Source organism: Manis javanica, chromosome 3 (assembly GCF_040802235.1).
Source record: "Manis javanica isolate MJ-LG chromosome 3, MJ_LKY, whole genome shotgun sequence".
Lineage (NCBI taxonomy): Eukaryota > Metazoa > Chordata > Mammalia > Pholidota > Manidae > Manis > Manis javanica.
The window spans coordinates 19,337,381-19,353,051 of NC_133158.1; the positions used below are offsets into that span (position 1 = coordinate 19,337,381).

A 15,671-nucleotide genomic window follows, 5' to 3' on the forward strand; every position below is an offset into this window, starting at 1 on the left:
TGAAATGCTGGAATGGCATGAAAAGGAGGAAGGTAGACCTTACAGTGGGGTGGACTCACGGAACAACAGGGAGAGATCATCTGACTGCAGCAGGCAGTTCCAGTAGGGAAATGAAGGGGGGGAGTGAGTAGATGAGTTTGGTAGAAGTCAGACTGTGACAAGGACGAGGGGACGAACGTGACCAGTCAGGGCTGAGGTAAGAAGTCCTGAACACTGTGGAGGCAGCAGGGATAAGAGACCCTCCTCCAGAGATTTGTTAGGGTATGAAATCAGGGTCACACATTTAACAAGAACCCACAGCAAGTGTTACCAAATGAAACTAGATAGCGTCATTTAGCAGGTATGTCTAGAGAGGCTGCCCACTTGCCACAGGCAAAGTGAAATTAGTTATCATAAAAGAGAAGTAAAAAATAATCAACTTTTTTAATTTAAAGAGAAACTATGTTAAGTTTGCATTTTTTGAGCCCTATTTTCTTTTTAAAAAATGCATGGAAAAAAGCCCTTAAACATCTATATACCCAAATGATATTAATAGTATTTGTCTTGACATTCATTGACTGAGTATGTGAGTACCTGATGTGTGCCCGGTGTTGTTGTTAATGTGGGATTACAGGTGTTTATTCTTCTTTGCACCTTCCCCTATTTTCACACTTCTCCACAGTCAACATTACTTAACAAGAAGTTAGACATACTTAACCACATAGCCAACTCCTGAAATACTGACAAAGAATGTTTAACATTTTAAATTCATAAATTTCCTTTAAATTGTATTTCTGAACAATTGAGAAGCAATATTTAGATCAGGTAATTTTAGAAAATCACATGCAAGGCAGTCTCGAAAGCTATGCACTCTTCAAAAGCTGTGTTTTCACTGTAAGTCTTACACGAGCTATTTTCACAGTATGCTATGTGACAACGAAGGGAAAAGTAGGCTACTGGCAGCTGACAATCTAGAACAGAAGTACATGAAAACCATCCTCCCTTCCAACAATGTGTCCTGTTACCCAAAGGTCATACTTGAGTTCTTTTGTTCCCACTAAATCACAGTAGATGATTACAGCCACATAGCCAAGAGAGTCAGCATTTTTTTTTTTTTAAGTCTCATTTGTACTGACCACTCCTTCTCTCAGGGTGTCAACCATTATCTAACAACCACCAGAAAAGGGAAAAACTGGCCCTCGTCCAGGCTGCCACCACATGGCCAGTGGCCGGAAGCCTCTGGGGACTCAAGGAACAAGCTCCTGGGGGGCTTTCTCCAGCCATGGATTCGTGGCACATCACATGGGCATAAAAACCTGCTCAAGAGAAAAGTTATTTCTGCTCCAAGCCACTGAGTGAAGTGACCATTTTCAGCGGGTTCACTGATCGTACAAATAACCACAGTTTGTTCTGTGCAGCAATGCGCGAACAGGCCTCTCCAGGATGCGAGACCTCCAGAGGGAGGGGCTCCCTATGACCAACCTGGCCTTCACTTAAGCCAGCCTGATCCATGGAAGAAAGGCTTCTGATTTCAGAATCTCCTTCCTGTTTACTCTTGAGGACAGTTTACCACTGGGATGCTGGTTTTATAAATGACAAGTGCCATGAAGGCTTTACCTGAGGGAAAATGACTGTCTGCTGCCAGCCCAGAGAAAGAGAACGACAACATAAAGAAAATATGGGTGACAATCCCAGGCAGGTGGGCAATGAATTTCACACGCTCTCTGGCCGCTCACTCTGAAGCCTTCCTTTAAAGGGAATCTCAGAACAGAGTGCTTTTCCCTGTTCTGGGCAGATGTGGTATCTCGGGTTAATACACCTGAAAATGGAGACAAGATAGAGCTGTTCTACATTAGAATCCACTGGCTATTTGAAATGATCCTCTTAGCAGACCAGGTTTGGCAATAATCCCTCACTGACAGACCAGCTCATGGTTGGAGGCACTTAAGAAATGGCTCCCATCGCAAGGAGATTATCAGAGTAGTGGATGTTTTTACTGGCTAAACATTGGCATAAGAAAAATAATATAAACTGCTAACTCTATACAGGAAGAGCTAAGTTTCTCTTCAACTACTAACACATTATAACCGCTATGTGACTGGGGTTTTCTGGGTATGTTGTTCTGCCTTTAAAGTATGAACTACATAAAACTCAAAAAAAGTAGAGGAAGAAGTGATTGTTTAGAATACCTGAAGGAAAATAATGAATTTATCCCAAGGCTGTTTTTTGCCTTCTCTGCTTTAACAACCCCTGCAATGGGTGGTCTTTATTTGTAAAATCACCTCAAAATAAAAGCCAACATGTCTATCTTCTTCAAGTGTGTAAGTTAGTAGATCTGACTAGAATCCCAGGATTTTGGTTAAGACCACATCATTGGGAGATACAATGTACAAATTATTTTTAACATTTTCCAGTGACCATAAAAAGAGATGACAGAAGAACTGAATCAAATGAATCACAAGAGAATCAGAGTGGTGATTTGCGTCCACACTAGGCCCTATTAGGAAGTAGCATGAAGTCAAGTCCCTAACAATGAACACACACATACACTCAATTTAGCTTTATACATGCTTCTCAATCCAATCCATTGTTTTTTGATCTCAAATTCTACGGATGGCCGTTTAAGCTCTTCTACTTCTGAGCTGTAATAAGAAACATACACTTGAAGAAATGAGTTACTCTGTTGAGCACAAATTTATAGCCCTATATCAATTTTTTAAATATGCTTTTTTACTAAAGTTACATGTATTATCTTAGAGCCAGAAATGAAATTAATACAAACCAAACATATGCTTTGTAGATGTTTCCTTTGTCTGGAATACCTAAATCCCAATCTGACCCTAATTCACCATCGAGTCTCTACTTGGGCATTATTTCCTCTAAGAACCAGGTTTCAGCACCCCTGGGCTGGTTTTGGTTCCTTCATAATGCCCGGCACATGCCTCTATTATGAGTTAGAAGCTACCCACCTGCTCTGTACCAACTACTCTCCACATATCATTAACCCTAACAGTTAGGTGCTTGCTCATTTCATAAATGAGAAACCTGAGGCTGGAGGGCATGAAGGAGTCGGCCAAGATCACAGCAAAGAAGCAACGGCATGATTTGAGAAGAACTGCAGCTGCCTCCCAACAGTAAGTACATGTCAGTGTTTATCACCTTGTGCAGCCAACTCCTTGAAAGGGCGTGGCTTGTCATCTTTCTTTGCTGGTCTACAACAATACCTAGCAAGCTGTTCAATAAAAGCTGGTTGTTAATGTGTTCTGGAGTACACAGACTCTAAGTTTAGAAAGACCTGTTCTAATTGCTCGGTAACATGTTGAGTATAACACCTCGATGACCCGTAGATTTCCGTCACTGTGTCATGACAAATGTGGGCTAGACAGATGGTTTGTGTCTTCCTTTATCGATTGCCTGGCAATAGAAGAATGTAGCTGTGCTAACTTTCTTACATCACTACATCATCAAAAGTTCAAATAATGAATTTATCTCAAGGCTGCTTTTTGCCTTTTTTGTTTTAACAACCCTTACAAGGTTTGCTGGTTTGGAAGGGCAGCCTTGACATTAACTCTACCATTCGCTTCAAGTCACCTGTCAAAGGGGTGGTGGTTTGAGTTTAGAAATATATAGCCCAATATAATCAGAATTACATAATGGTAGAATGACTAATTTCAATTTCTTCCGACAGTTAAGAGTGAGACATACAAGTCAAGGTAGAACATAAAAGAAAAACAAACCCACATCTATACACTAAATACAAAGGCAGAAAGATTAAGAAGCTGAAGATACATGGAAAAAAGCCCTTGAAACAGCTGCAATCTAAACATGAATTTTTTTTTTTTTACAATCCGTAATCATCTAAAACTTCTTAATTCTGTGGGTGAAATTTTATTTCAACTGTCCAACCTTGTGACTACAGCATGTAGCTCAATGCCCAGTAGCTAATTCTAAATACATTATTTTTATTGTTTTAATTAAGACTGTTAGGTTTCGTTTTGCCAATTAATATTACTTAATATTCAGAGTTCTGGTTCATTCTTTGGAATGACATTAGTTTCAAATTGGGAAATTGTGCATAAAGTCAGAAAGGCGAAACACAGGAAGAAACAACTGGATTCCTCAAACGGTTCATCCAGGGAAAGAACAAACCCGGTGGGACCAGACTTAGGAGTCCCTTTTTGGTCTGAAATACTGATGAGTATGTCAAGGCAGAAGGAACCAAACTCATTTAAAACCCTCTCTGGATCCCAGTGAGAGGATTTGCTTATTGCTGAATTATCTGCACACTGGTAGAACTGAGATATGCTTCTTTACATTTTAATCAATGCGTGGCAAATACAATGCAGTAAAAATGATTAGGTATCTACACCGACATGCAAGTTTCATGTATATTAAAAGGTTACATGAGAATTTTGATTATGAAATTAAGAACTTGGAATTCTGGTCGCAAACTCTAAAAGGATAAGGGAAGATCATTAAAAAGCTACACAGAAATAACCCTGTGCAGTCCTCAGCTCTTTTCTCTACCAAGTGAAGGTGATAACTGTTGTAACTCCCACTGTGAAACGGCTGTGTAGCCCAGAATTTACTTGCTCTTGGGGTCATTTCTTAGCTGTTCAGTACTTAATCTGAATGTTTCTCCATGTGTAAACTGAGAGGGGAAAGCCTTCAGAACTGCTGTAGGAATGAAATGAGATAGGAACATGCAAACACTTTACAGATGACAAGGGAAGGAGGACAACAGGTCATACGGGATCAAGGGCCCTGGGACGCCCTCTACTTGCTCCCCCCCAACCACCTGTGAAACATCTGCCCTGTAATCCTTCCTGCTCCACACCAGTGTTGGCACTCCAGTTCACAGCCTGTTACCTGCCCCCAACCTTCTTGGCTTCAGGCAAGAGCAGTGGTCTCCCCTCTTCTCCGTGCCACTCATCTCAGCCTCTGATGACTATCCTCAATGTTTCGTGAATCTGACTTCCTGACTCACTCGCCAGTAGTCGCTCTCTGAATAAAACCATTTCGAGCCACTGCAGGCTCTCCACAATCCTGCCCCAACACACTGTTCCTACCTTTTTCCTACAACTCCTCTTCACCTCCAAGCCTCCAGACAACCTAGAGTTTTCTCATGGACATAGGCCTCTTTATTTTCCTCTCCCTGGTTTTCTCTACCTATTTTCTCAGGGAATAGATTTCTCCACTCGAACTCCTACACGTTGTCTGAGTAATAAGTACCACTCCAGCCCATTCACCAGACCTGTGCTATTTGCTTCTTCCTTGTCAAGGCCCTTCCCTCGCCCCTACTCAAAAGCACCCAATTGGTGGCAGTGAGCAGAGCCCTGGAATCCTGTGACTCATCCCTTCCACCCTGAACAAGGCCCTGGCTGACAAGAGTCACAACATGAAGTAAATGGAAAGAGAAGTAAAGGATCTGCGCTTCTCTTTTTTGTTAAGGTTTCTGATCATAACTACTTAGAGAATGCAAGGCATCCCCTACCTCTTTCCCCCATGTACTCTTCGAAATATCAGGGTTGAAACTCACTTTCGAGCTGGGACTGAGGGAAGAGACCTGGTATAAAGCCCTCACTGCAGTGGGAAAGTGGCAGAGCCAAGAGGGTGTGAGAAAGACAGGCTGGCACGTAGCTTGCTTTAGAGTCGAAATCAAAAACTCATGGCCCACACAGGCTGATTTGGGCTCTCAGATATGCCATGGTTCTCATCATATTAAAATCTTTACTTCGTTGTTCATGTTCAACCTTTCAACGTTTTTATATTAAAGATCATTGCTTTCTGCTTCCTTTTAAGACCCCCAAACTGGCAATACTACACAGACACATGGCAATAGCAGCTACAAGTTGGGCATGTATATCTCCAGTTCACACAGGCCTCATTATTCCTGATTTTCTTAATCCCTGCCTACCTCATTCATTCATCCACTTGGTCAAGAAGGCATCTCAGTTTGCTTTTCCTAACACTGAGGGACCTACTCTGGGATGGAAGGCAGCTGAAGACTTTGGCTCACCCCAAAAGGGCCCCCCCCCTCCAACCTTGTCTATATACCTATAAAAAACGTAGGCATACTTTTTCTTAAGGAGCCAGGAAGTAAGTATTTTGGCTTTGCAGGCCACATGATCAGCTGCAACTAGTTGGCTCTGCCCTTACATAGCAAAAGCAGCCAGAAACAGTGTGTCAGGGAGTGAGAGCATGACTGCAGTCTAATAAAGCTTTATTTCTGGGCACTAAAATTTGAATTTCATACAATTTGTATGTGTCATGAAATACTATTTTGATTTTTTTCCCCAAAATTTCAAGATGTAAAAAGCATTTTTACCTGACAGGCCATATGGGACAGATTTGGGTGGCAGTTATTATTTTAAAGGACTTTCTTCTTTGTGTCTTATAAATACTTCTATTTCGTACCTTCTCTTTTATCTTCTCATTCCTGTGAATAATAAACTCCTTAGGAGCAAGTCATATATATCCTTATAACCCTTGGCTGATTCTGTTCTAATGTCCTGTATACAGAAGGGGTGTGATTTATGTCTGTTGAATAAATTTCTACTGCTTGCTATTTTTCAGTATTAATTCCTATTTAAAGGAGCTCTAAATTGTGAAACTGTAATTTTTTGATATTTTCCAGATAAAATATAAAATACTATTCAATTTATTCACCTAGGTCTCAATATTACAATGTAACAGGACCTCAATTGATTAGGGTTAAATAAAAATGTTTTCTTTTCGTGCTCCCAAATCTGCCTTAAACTTTCTGCCTTTATCAATTCTTGCTTAAAGGAGGTAGACTTAACATTACTTCCTTAAAAACCCAGATCAGTAAAAACCTCAAAACTGATTTTAGAATTATTAAAAGAGACACAAACTATACCAATTTTTAAGCCATAAGTTAAACCACATAACTGATCTGGTTTACTACATTGCTCAGCTCAAAAACTGCAGAAATCAACAATAGTGTAGGGAATACAGTGTAGGTTGAAATTGGATATATATAAGCATGTATTTAAGAGGTCAGCTGTTTTGAGCTCTTACCCACCAGTAAGCATTACTATGTAGCTCAAACTTCCAAAGAAAATAATACTTAGAAATATTTTAGGTGATTTTTTTTTTGTAGCAGGATAACCATAAACTTTTAACCATCTTTGGCAATTAAAAGGCAACTTGTTATTTGTAAACTATTCAGGAAATGCTGCCCCCTACAGAGTATGTTAAAGGAACAAAGAATGTTCTATTTAAATATAACCCAACAGGAGCAATTTTTTAAAATTTTAGTGATTAATAATATCTAATGACTAACAGTGTTATGAGAGGAAAAATGGATTCTATGGAGATGACTGGAATTTGATTTTCCTCCCATTGATGTTTATGCTCATGTACAATATCCTTTTATACAAAAGTGTATGTATCAACCCACAAATGTACCAAGGCTAAATAATGTAGCTAAATAGAAGAATGTACCAATTTAAGTGACTGGGAACATAGAGTGGGGCTCTGAGGAAGTGAGGGAAGTAGAAGGAATCTGCTTGGCCTCCTGGCAGAGTCCAGGAAGAGCGAGACGAAGGGCCGGCTCAGTCCTCACTCCCACTCCGTGCAAGGGCCCCTCCTTTCTGAGATTAGCTGGTGTGCAAGCGGTCAGCAAAAACAAGGTACCAACAGTACTTCACCAGAGGATTTGAATTCTGTGCTGTTTGGGCTTCCTGAGCACTATGATTGTTCCATTCTTAGAAGCTTTTTAATTGCAATGGGGAATTGACTGGGATATAAAAAGCTCAAGAATAATGTAGAATGAGGAAGAAAACAGAAAAGTGAGTATTCTTACCTCCTGAGTGGGGAGAAGGGAATCAGGTGATAATATTGAAGAAGTAATCAATTCCGGTGACCAGTTAACTCAAATAGGAATGCAACAGTTAAGTAGTTTTAAGGCTGCAGGGCAAATCAGGGGTATATCAGACAGCGTATCAGCTCCAAATTTTCACTGATGAAACTACACTGTTCTATGAACTGCCCACTGCTGTTCACTTACAATAAGGTCCCTCCATCCTTCTTCGTCTAAATACTACCTATCTTTCAAACCTCAATTCAAATTTCACATCCTAAATGAAGCTCTCTCTGAACGCTGGTAAAATATCACCTCTTCCTTTCTCGAACTACTTGGTCTGCATTTCATGTAAGGTACTTACCTCTGTCTACTGTTTCGATAAACATCTCAGCCCCACTACTAGCACACATGCTCCCAAATACAGGACATGAGTCTAATTCATCTTCCTGCAAAATGGGTAAAGTTCCTTCTACTTACAGGGTACTTTGCACACAATAAGTAGTGTTTTCATAGGCATTAACAAAGTACCTGTTGAATGAATAAGTTAATAGATGAATTCACCAACCAAGTATCAAGTGCTTTAGAGTGAGAGGAAATTGCAGTAGATGCTGAGAATCAGAAGTCAAATAGGTCAGTTTATAAATGACTTAAAGGTAAGTCAGTTTCCCTGGCTTTTATATTTTTCACTCACTGTGTATCTCCTTGGAGCTACTCATCATGAATGCAGTTTTTTTTAACCGGGTAGTTGTGTAATTCTCTGCCCCCCACTGGAATTTTAATCTCCCCAAAGCACAAATCACAGCCCTCCTGTTCACGACTGTACCTCCAAACCCAGCTCAGCACCTTGTCTTAACAAATGCTCAACAATCACTTGATGAATAACTCTCAAGATCATTTCACATAACATCCTTAAGGTGTACAGATGAAAAGGCTCAACAAGTCTTTAAAATGCCTGTAATAGGGAACTCATAAAAATTAAACATAGATAAATGTCACCATGGAAAAATGCTTTTTTAATCTTTCAGTTTTCAAATTTGGGGTAATCTTTACAATTCAATAAAAAGAAGCATTTGCTAAACTGACTGTGGACAGATCGAATTCAAATGCTAAAAACAAATTCCTCTTCAAGGTTGTATCAGAACTCAGAGCTCACACAATACACCTGCCATACCTCAATTTCTTTAACATTTTTCTTCATGATTAGCCCTGAGCCCTGTGCTATGACTCTTCTTTCCTTTCACAATGATTGTGTCACTAGATCCATCTACAGAAGGTTAGTAAAGCAGTCATTTCTGCAAAATTGACTGAGCCCAGAAATGACTGATGTGTAAGGGCCATTAATTCTATGAAATAAAACCAGCTTTCAGTTGGTAACAATAACTAATCTTCTGATGGCTGTTTCTTGGACTATTGCCTGCCATATAGCTACTGGTCATAAGACTTCAAGTGCTTACAGGAAGATAGGTTTCTATTAGCTTTAAAGACAAACCAGAACTTTAGGAAACTGATTTAATTAGCACCCCCAATTTTTTATATAACTGCCTGAACAAAAGTAACAATGTTTTCCACAAAATAGTAAATAATTTTAAATTTGAAACACTGAAGTATAGTGATTGACAGTCCAGATTTAAAATACAAAAGAAAACCTTGTCATAAAGGAAATCAGACAAGCGGAGAGTGACCTCTGTGTACTCAGCCAGGACTGACTCGATGTCAACCCTGCGTCATCTGCACCCTGCCCACTTTCCCCGAGCGTAGTCTGTATTATTTTGAAGTAAATCCCAAGCTTCATATAATTTCACTTTTAACTATGACACTTCAGGGACACAGACGCCGACTGAGTCAGCTCCCCCAATGCCTGGCTGTGTGACAGTGGACAAGTAACTGAAGTTCTCTATCTGCAAAATGGGAATAATAAATGCTACTTTTCAGCATTACAGTATGGATGGAAGGGAGATGAGGCAGCTAAGGAGCAGAGCACCTAACACGGGCACGCAGAGGTTACCTGAAATGGTCACCGGGCTTACTGTTACTGTAAGAGCATATTAGGCTATGACTCTTTCTGACTCATTTCCAATGAGGCTCACAAAGCAAACAACAGACACCAAGTTTTCTTATGTTTTTAGAAGAGATGCTAAATGCTCTCTATGCTAAGCTTGTAGAGAAATTAACAATTTAAAAAAATCTGATTGTTTATTACTCCTTAGCCTAATATTTACCTCTCGGAGTTTAAGGGTAAAGAGGTCCAGAAAAAACTCTCTGGATAAGGGCTGTGGGGTTTCCACCATCCTTCACGAGGGAGAGGAGAAAGTACTTTCCTATCCCCTAAACCAAGAGAGAGGGGTTTGGGGGATGGGGGGCGGCTAAAGAATATAACCTACTTGCCTTGGAAACGGTGGGTGTCAAGCCTGGTATCTGCCCACACCTAATAAAAGGAGCGGGATGGAGCCGGATGTGGCGGCTGAGCAGAGGGCCTCAGAGCAGGAGGTGGAAGCCAGCACCTCCTGCAACAGCCGAGGGGCCCCTATCCTAAAGGCTGGCTTCCCAACTTCAGGCAGGCTTGAGCAGAGGAAGGCAAGATTTATTTTTTTAATCAAGTTCAAAAGGAACATTTTTAGGACTGAAAAAAAAGACCCCTTTTGTAATCTAAGTGGCAGAAAGAGTTACAGGATATTTATCATGTGTGTGTGTGTGTGTGTGTGTATGAGAGAGAGAGACTCAAATGATATTTACAGGATGGATCTTCCATCCAGAAACAATAAAAGAAACAGAGGAATGAGCTCAAAGGGGGAACTGAGCGAAAAATGAAGTTGTTGCATCCCTTTCACCCCATGTTGCTCAGCCTCTTCAATGTAACAGCTACACGATACGTTCAATAGCTGAGCCAGAGTATAAAAGAGCAAGGAATGCCTTTATAAAGATTAATGAACTATAGACAGTCCACATAGTAAACTGTATAAACAGTGTATAATCAAATACTAAACTATGCCTTTCTAAATACAATAAAAGTTCTGAGGACATATTAGAAAAACCGTTCTTTTTATCCTTTTTCATTTCTTTTCTACCCACTCTTCCCAAAAGAATGGAACAAGGGGGAGGAAGCAAAAGTTGCTGAAGAGACAAGAACAGAGGGAGAAAAAAGAGGGTGATCATTTGCCCCACGGGTACTGGGCAAGGGAGAACAACTCCACGGACAAGGCCCAGCACTAGGTACTACAGTACTTAGCAGGACAAGGCAGTTTTCTGTCCTTAAAGGATCTGGACTAGACATACAGCAACAATGTGAGATTAATGCAGTCTTTTGGAGGTGAGAGAGGGTGGCGAAGGAATATGATACTGAAAACAGCCCAAGGCCCAGTAAAGAATCCTGGTAAAGGCCACTGTGGAGTTGGGTTAAGCAAATTTGTGGCTCTTTTTGTTTATTTATTTATTTATTTTTATTAAGGTATTATTGATATACACTCTTATGAAGGTTTCACATAAAAAAACAATGTGGTTACTATATTCACCCATATTATCATGACCCCCCCATATCCCATTGCAGTCACTGTCATGGCTCTTTTTAAATGCTGATCTACTCAGTCAGTTAAAATGAAATATTCTATAGATTCTGAAGCCTCCCTACACTGGTTTTGGAAACTCGTTCCATTTAAGATCAATATTTCCTTGGGGGAAAGAAATATTCATTATGTTCAACTATGGAATCACTAACCTGACCTTTATAATAAAAGGTATAATCACTGTCATTGCATTTTGAACTGGACTAGGCACGAATTCACTCTTGGAAAACATTAAATGTCAAACCAGAGCTACCCCAAATTATGGGGTGTCCAGAGATATGAAACTCTTCACCAGCAATAATGACATCCCATACAATCCACCTGTACAAATGGAGGTTACAACCCCCATCCACAGACTGACATCCCTGTACTTATGGTGAGAGTCCTAGACAATACAGTTCCTGTTTCAGCACCAACTAGCCACAAGCCAAATTAGCCACAGGACATACTACATACACTTTAAGGAGGGGGGATGAGACTCATTTTCAGCACACAGGCCTCCAGTGCATCAGATCATATTTTCTGTTGCTATCCTGACATAGCTGATAAGACTATTTCCAGTCAGATTGATGATGACTAAAAAGCTGAGTTTAAATTTCAATTTTCACCTACTAAAACTGTTAGAGTAACTGATTACCATCTAAGTCAAGGCAATCAAATTTGTTTTTGGTTATGCAATCAGAGAACTGATTACTTTTCAAATGAAAATCCAGAGAACTCGATTGCTTTCCAGAATAAAAAAATAGCAACTGTGTGTGTGCATATGTGTGTACGTGCACGCACACAGGCACGGGGGTTTTGCCAGTTTTCCATCTGGAAGCCATGATGTAACAGCATAATCGCAAACTGCATTCTGTTTAAATCTATGACTAACATGCAGATAATCTAGCATGACTTCAGCAAGAAATTTAATTGTGACGTGTACTGCAAGTTCAACAATCAGTCATTTATAGTAGGTTGATCTTTCAAGGTATGTTTTGCAATTCAAGAAATATCTTGGATGGCAGGCAAGATGAAATTACATGCAAAAAAACAAAGCAGTTTGCTTCCCACTGTTAAGTTAAAAAAGACAAATTTCTCAAAGGTAGGTAGGTGCTCTCCTATCCTCCGATCAACAACCCTTCGAGATAAAATACAGCTAGTCTAAACCAACTAGATTAATAAAAAGGCATCTTTCACTTACTATGATTCATTTTTACAATTAGTGTCTTCTTTAAAAGCATCTACTTCAAATGCGACCTTTTCCCCCAGGGCAAAAACACTATGGGTTACACAGAAGTCAAAGAAAAACCCAGGCACACCTTCAGGAGAGACAAAAACCATTGGATGTGATTCTTCCCTTGAAGTAATGAAGCCACCTAGGTGTAAAGAGAAGAACTTCCTTTCTTCCCCCTTACCCCAAGTCTGAAAACTAAGCCCCCAGAAGCACCTGTATCTAAGGACAGAGCAAGGACGAGATTTCCCAGAGAAGAATATAAGATGGCCATGAAGTATACAAAGTGACTTTTAAATAAACGTACCAGGACTAATCCAGTCAAATGGATCTTGCCCCCTTTGAAGTCATACCTTAGAAATTTTACATTTAATGCAAAGATGCTGTTACAGGAACTTTGGAATATGTTTCAGGGCTTGCAATTTCCCACATCCCTAAAGCTAGCAAATATTTGTCTTTTCAGACTGGATTTAGCAATAGTCAGAAGTCTTCAGAGGAGCTGTGCTTTTCTTTGGAAAGCCATTCCTCACCTCCCAAGTCCAGGTTCCGTGCCCCCTCCATGTGATGGCCGTAGGTCCCCCAGCAGAGGGTTTTGCACACCATATTGGAACGGCTTGCTTATTTATAATTTGGGAACCTGGCAAAACTGTAAATTTCCTAGGAGCAGGGACTCCATCTTATTATTATTATACCCACAATCCTAGCATAATGCCTAGAAAATTACAGGCATCCAAGAAATAATGAATGATGCAATCGACTATAATACAAAATGGTTTGGAATACTGTGTGTACCTTCTCTATCTACTCTCTCCACTCCTCTCATAAAAGAGTACCACAACCTTCCATGTTATGATTTATCTGTAAAGAGGGACTACTACTTTATATAAACAGAAGGAAAAGTGGTTGGATTACATGATTTCCATTACCTATTATATACAGAAAAATAAAATCATGATTACATCCTCACACTAAAAACTTAGAAAACATTTTCACTCTTAAATCTGCAAGCATAGTTTCTTACCTAGTTGCAGTATCTTTATAGTGTCTCTGTAGGCTTTCATCACCAATTTGAAATGGCGATACAGTGGGTAGCACAAAACTCTTCTTCCAAAAGACACCAGGATTTCATGAACATCAGTCCAAGTCTGTGAAGCATCGTTTAAATAAGTAAGCATTTCTATATTACACAAAAAACACACAACGAAATATAAAACTATTCGTTATTAAAAACTCTAGGCCTGGATCATCATTAAGCCAAGTAGAGGACAAATAATAACTGTGAAATGAGACTCCTTCTATATACCTTACAGTAAAATGCTGAATTGTAGTCTTTGTACTTCTTCATATCAACATACCAAAAATGCTCCTTAAAAATCACATATGTAGCAGGAAAGCTTTAAAAAGTCTTTTAAGAATTAAAATAGGAACCTAAAACACATGGCAGTAACAAAATACAGATGTACATAAAAGACATTTTTAAATGATACATATTTCATGTTTTATAAGATGGTGTAGATAAAAGATATAGAGCTCTTTAGTGAAATGTGTTCAGTCTCCCTCTTTTTTTGTTGCTTTTGAGCATGACCGATACATGGTATTTACTTCAGTAATTCGCTGTTACTCATCAAAGAGAAAACTACCGATTTCTGGAAAAAATGTGTTTCATCTTGAATAGTGTCAAACTGGCACCACTGGTAATTCAAAACACTAGACAAAGCCAATTTTATATGAAATCGTTTTTTAATTGGGTTTTATTTTTAAAATGCATAAAAAAGATGACCTATATAAAATTTCAAGTATAAAAGTAAAACCAAGGGGTCATCATAATTTCCATGAATGTTAATCTGTGACAAATGAGAGATCTGATTAAGAATACCGAGAATCTGACAAAGAATAATTTATATCTAAGAACAATTATGGGCTTTTTAATTTAAAGATTCTAGCAAAAACTGAAATACTTAAAAAAGTTTCACATAGCTATTAACATGTCTGACAATTCTAGGTTATCTCAAAAACAACAAAAATTTTGAAATGAAATCATAAATAGATGTATTTATTCATGTAGATTTTAATAACTGACTATGACATTACCTAGCTAACAACCTTTGTTTTCAACCTAAGTTACCATGCAATTATTACAAAAACCAGTTTGTCCAGATGCTGATTATGACAATAAGTAGAACTCCAATGAAGTCCAGATAATGGTGTTTCTTCATCTTTAGTATGATTTTGCTACAGATTCTGATTCAGTGGTTTTGGATTGAGATTCTATCTTTCTAACAAGCTCCCAGCCAAGAACTGGTCAAGCTGTTAGTTCATGGACCATTCTTTGGAGTAACAAGATTCTCTGATTAAGTGTTTCAGTTCTTGTTCATATCTTATCTATTACTTGAATAAAGTGATGCCATGAAAAAAACATGACTTTACAACTTAAAATGCACTGTATGGAGGGTTTAAACAGAAAAAAACCCAAAACCTTAATTGATGATGCAATTATCAACTGACACTTTTTTGAAGTTTCTACTTTTAATTACTGCTTTCGTGTGTTCAGAACCAGTTTGCTCAGAACCAGTTAAGTTTAAAGATATCATTTTTGGGTATTTTTGGTAAGACCTACATAATTATTTTCTACAAAATAGATATAGAAACAGATATTATCATAGTAGAAGAGTTGTCAGATCTAACCACGCTAATTGCAGAAACTGGGATAAGAAATTTAAGCTATATATGATCTAAGTTCCCTCATCTGTAAAATACCATACTACTTCTCTCACAGACTTACTGGAAGGAACAGGTGAGGTAATACATACAAAACACACAGCTCAGTTCCTGGGTTCAATGAGTGGCAGTTAGTAGTGTTATCAGCTAGAAAATTTGCTTCCCACTTCTGAGCTCTGAGCCAAAATATCTGCCAACTTACAAAGATGCTTCAAAAACTGCACCCCACATGCTCCCCCACAGACCATGTGCCCGTTCTTTCTCCAAAGTATGTTCTTCCTCTCCCAACTTCCAAAAATACCTTACCTGGCTTCATTTATATCCTATGCTTAGAGTAAGGATAAGAAATGGAACCAGAGTTTTATTAAAAATA

At 39.0% G+C, this 15,671-nt stretch overlaps 1 protein-coding gene across 4 annotated transcripts in view; it reads right to left on the bottom strand.

Annotated features, from left to right (window-relative positions):
• The window catches only part of SHQ1 (SHQ1, H/ACA ribonucleoprotein assembly factor), a 136,804-nt gene that overhangs the window by 89,169 nt on the left and 31,964 nt on the right, over positions 1–15,671 (bottom strand). For all 4 annotated transcript variants that reach the window (XM_037019316.2, XM_037019314.2, XM_037019315.2 and 1 more), the window contains exon 9: positions 13,602–13,725. In XM_037019316.2, coding sequence (XP_036875211.1) covers positions 13,602–13,725 — 124 coding nt within the window. The remainder of the gene's footprint in view (positions 1–13,601; positions 13,726–15,671) is intronic.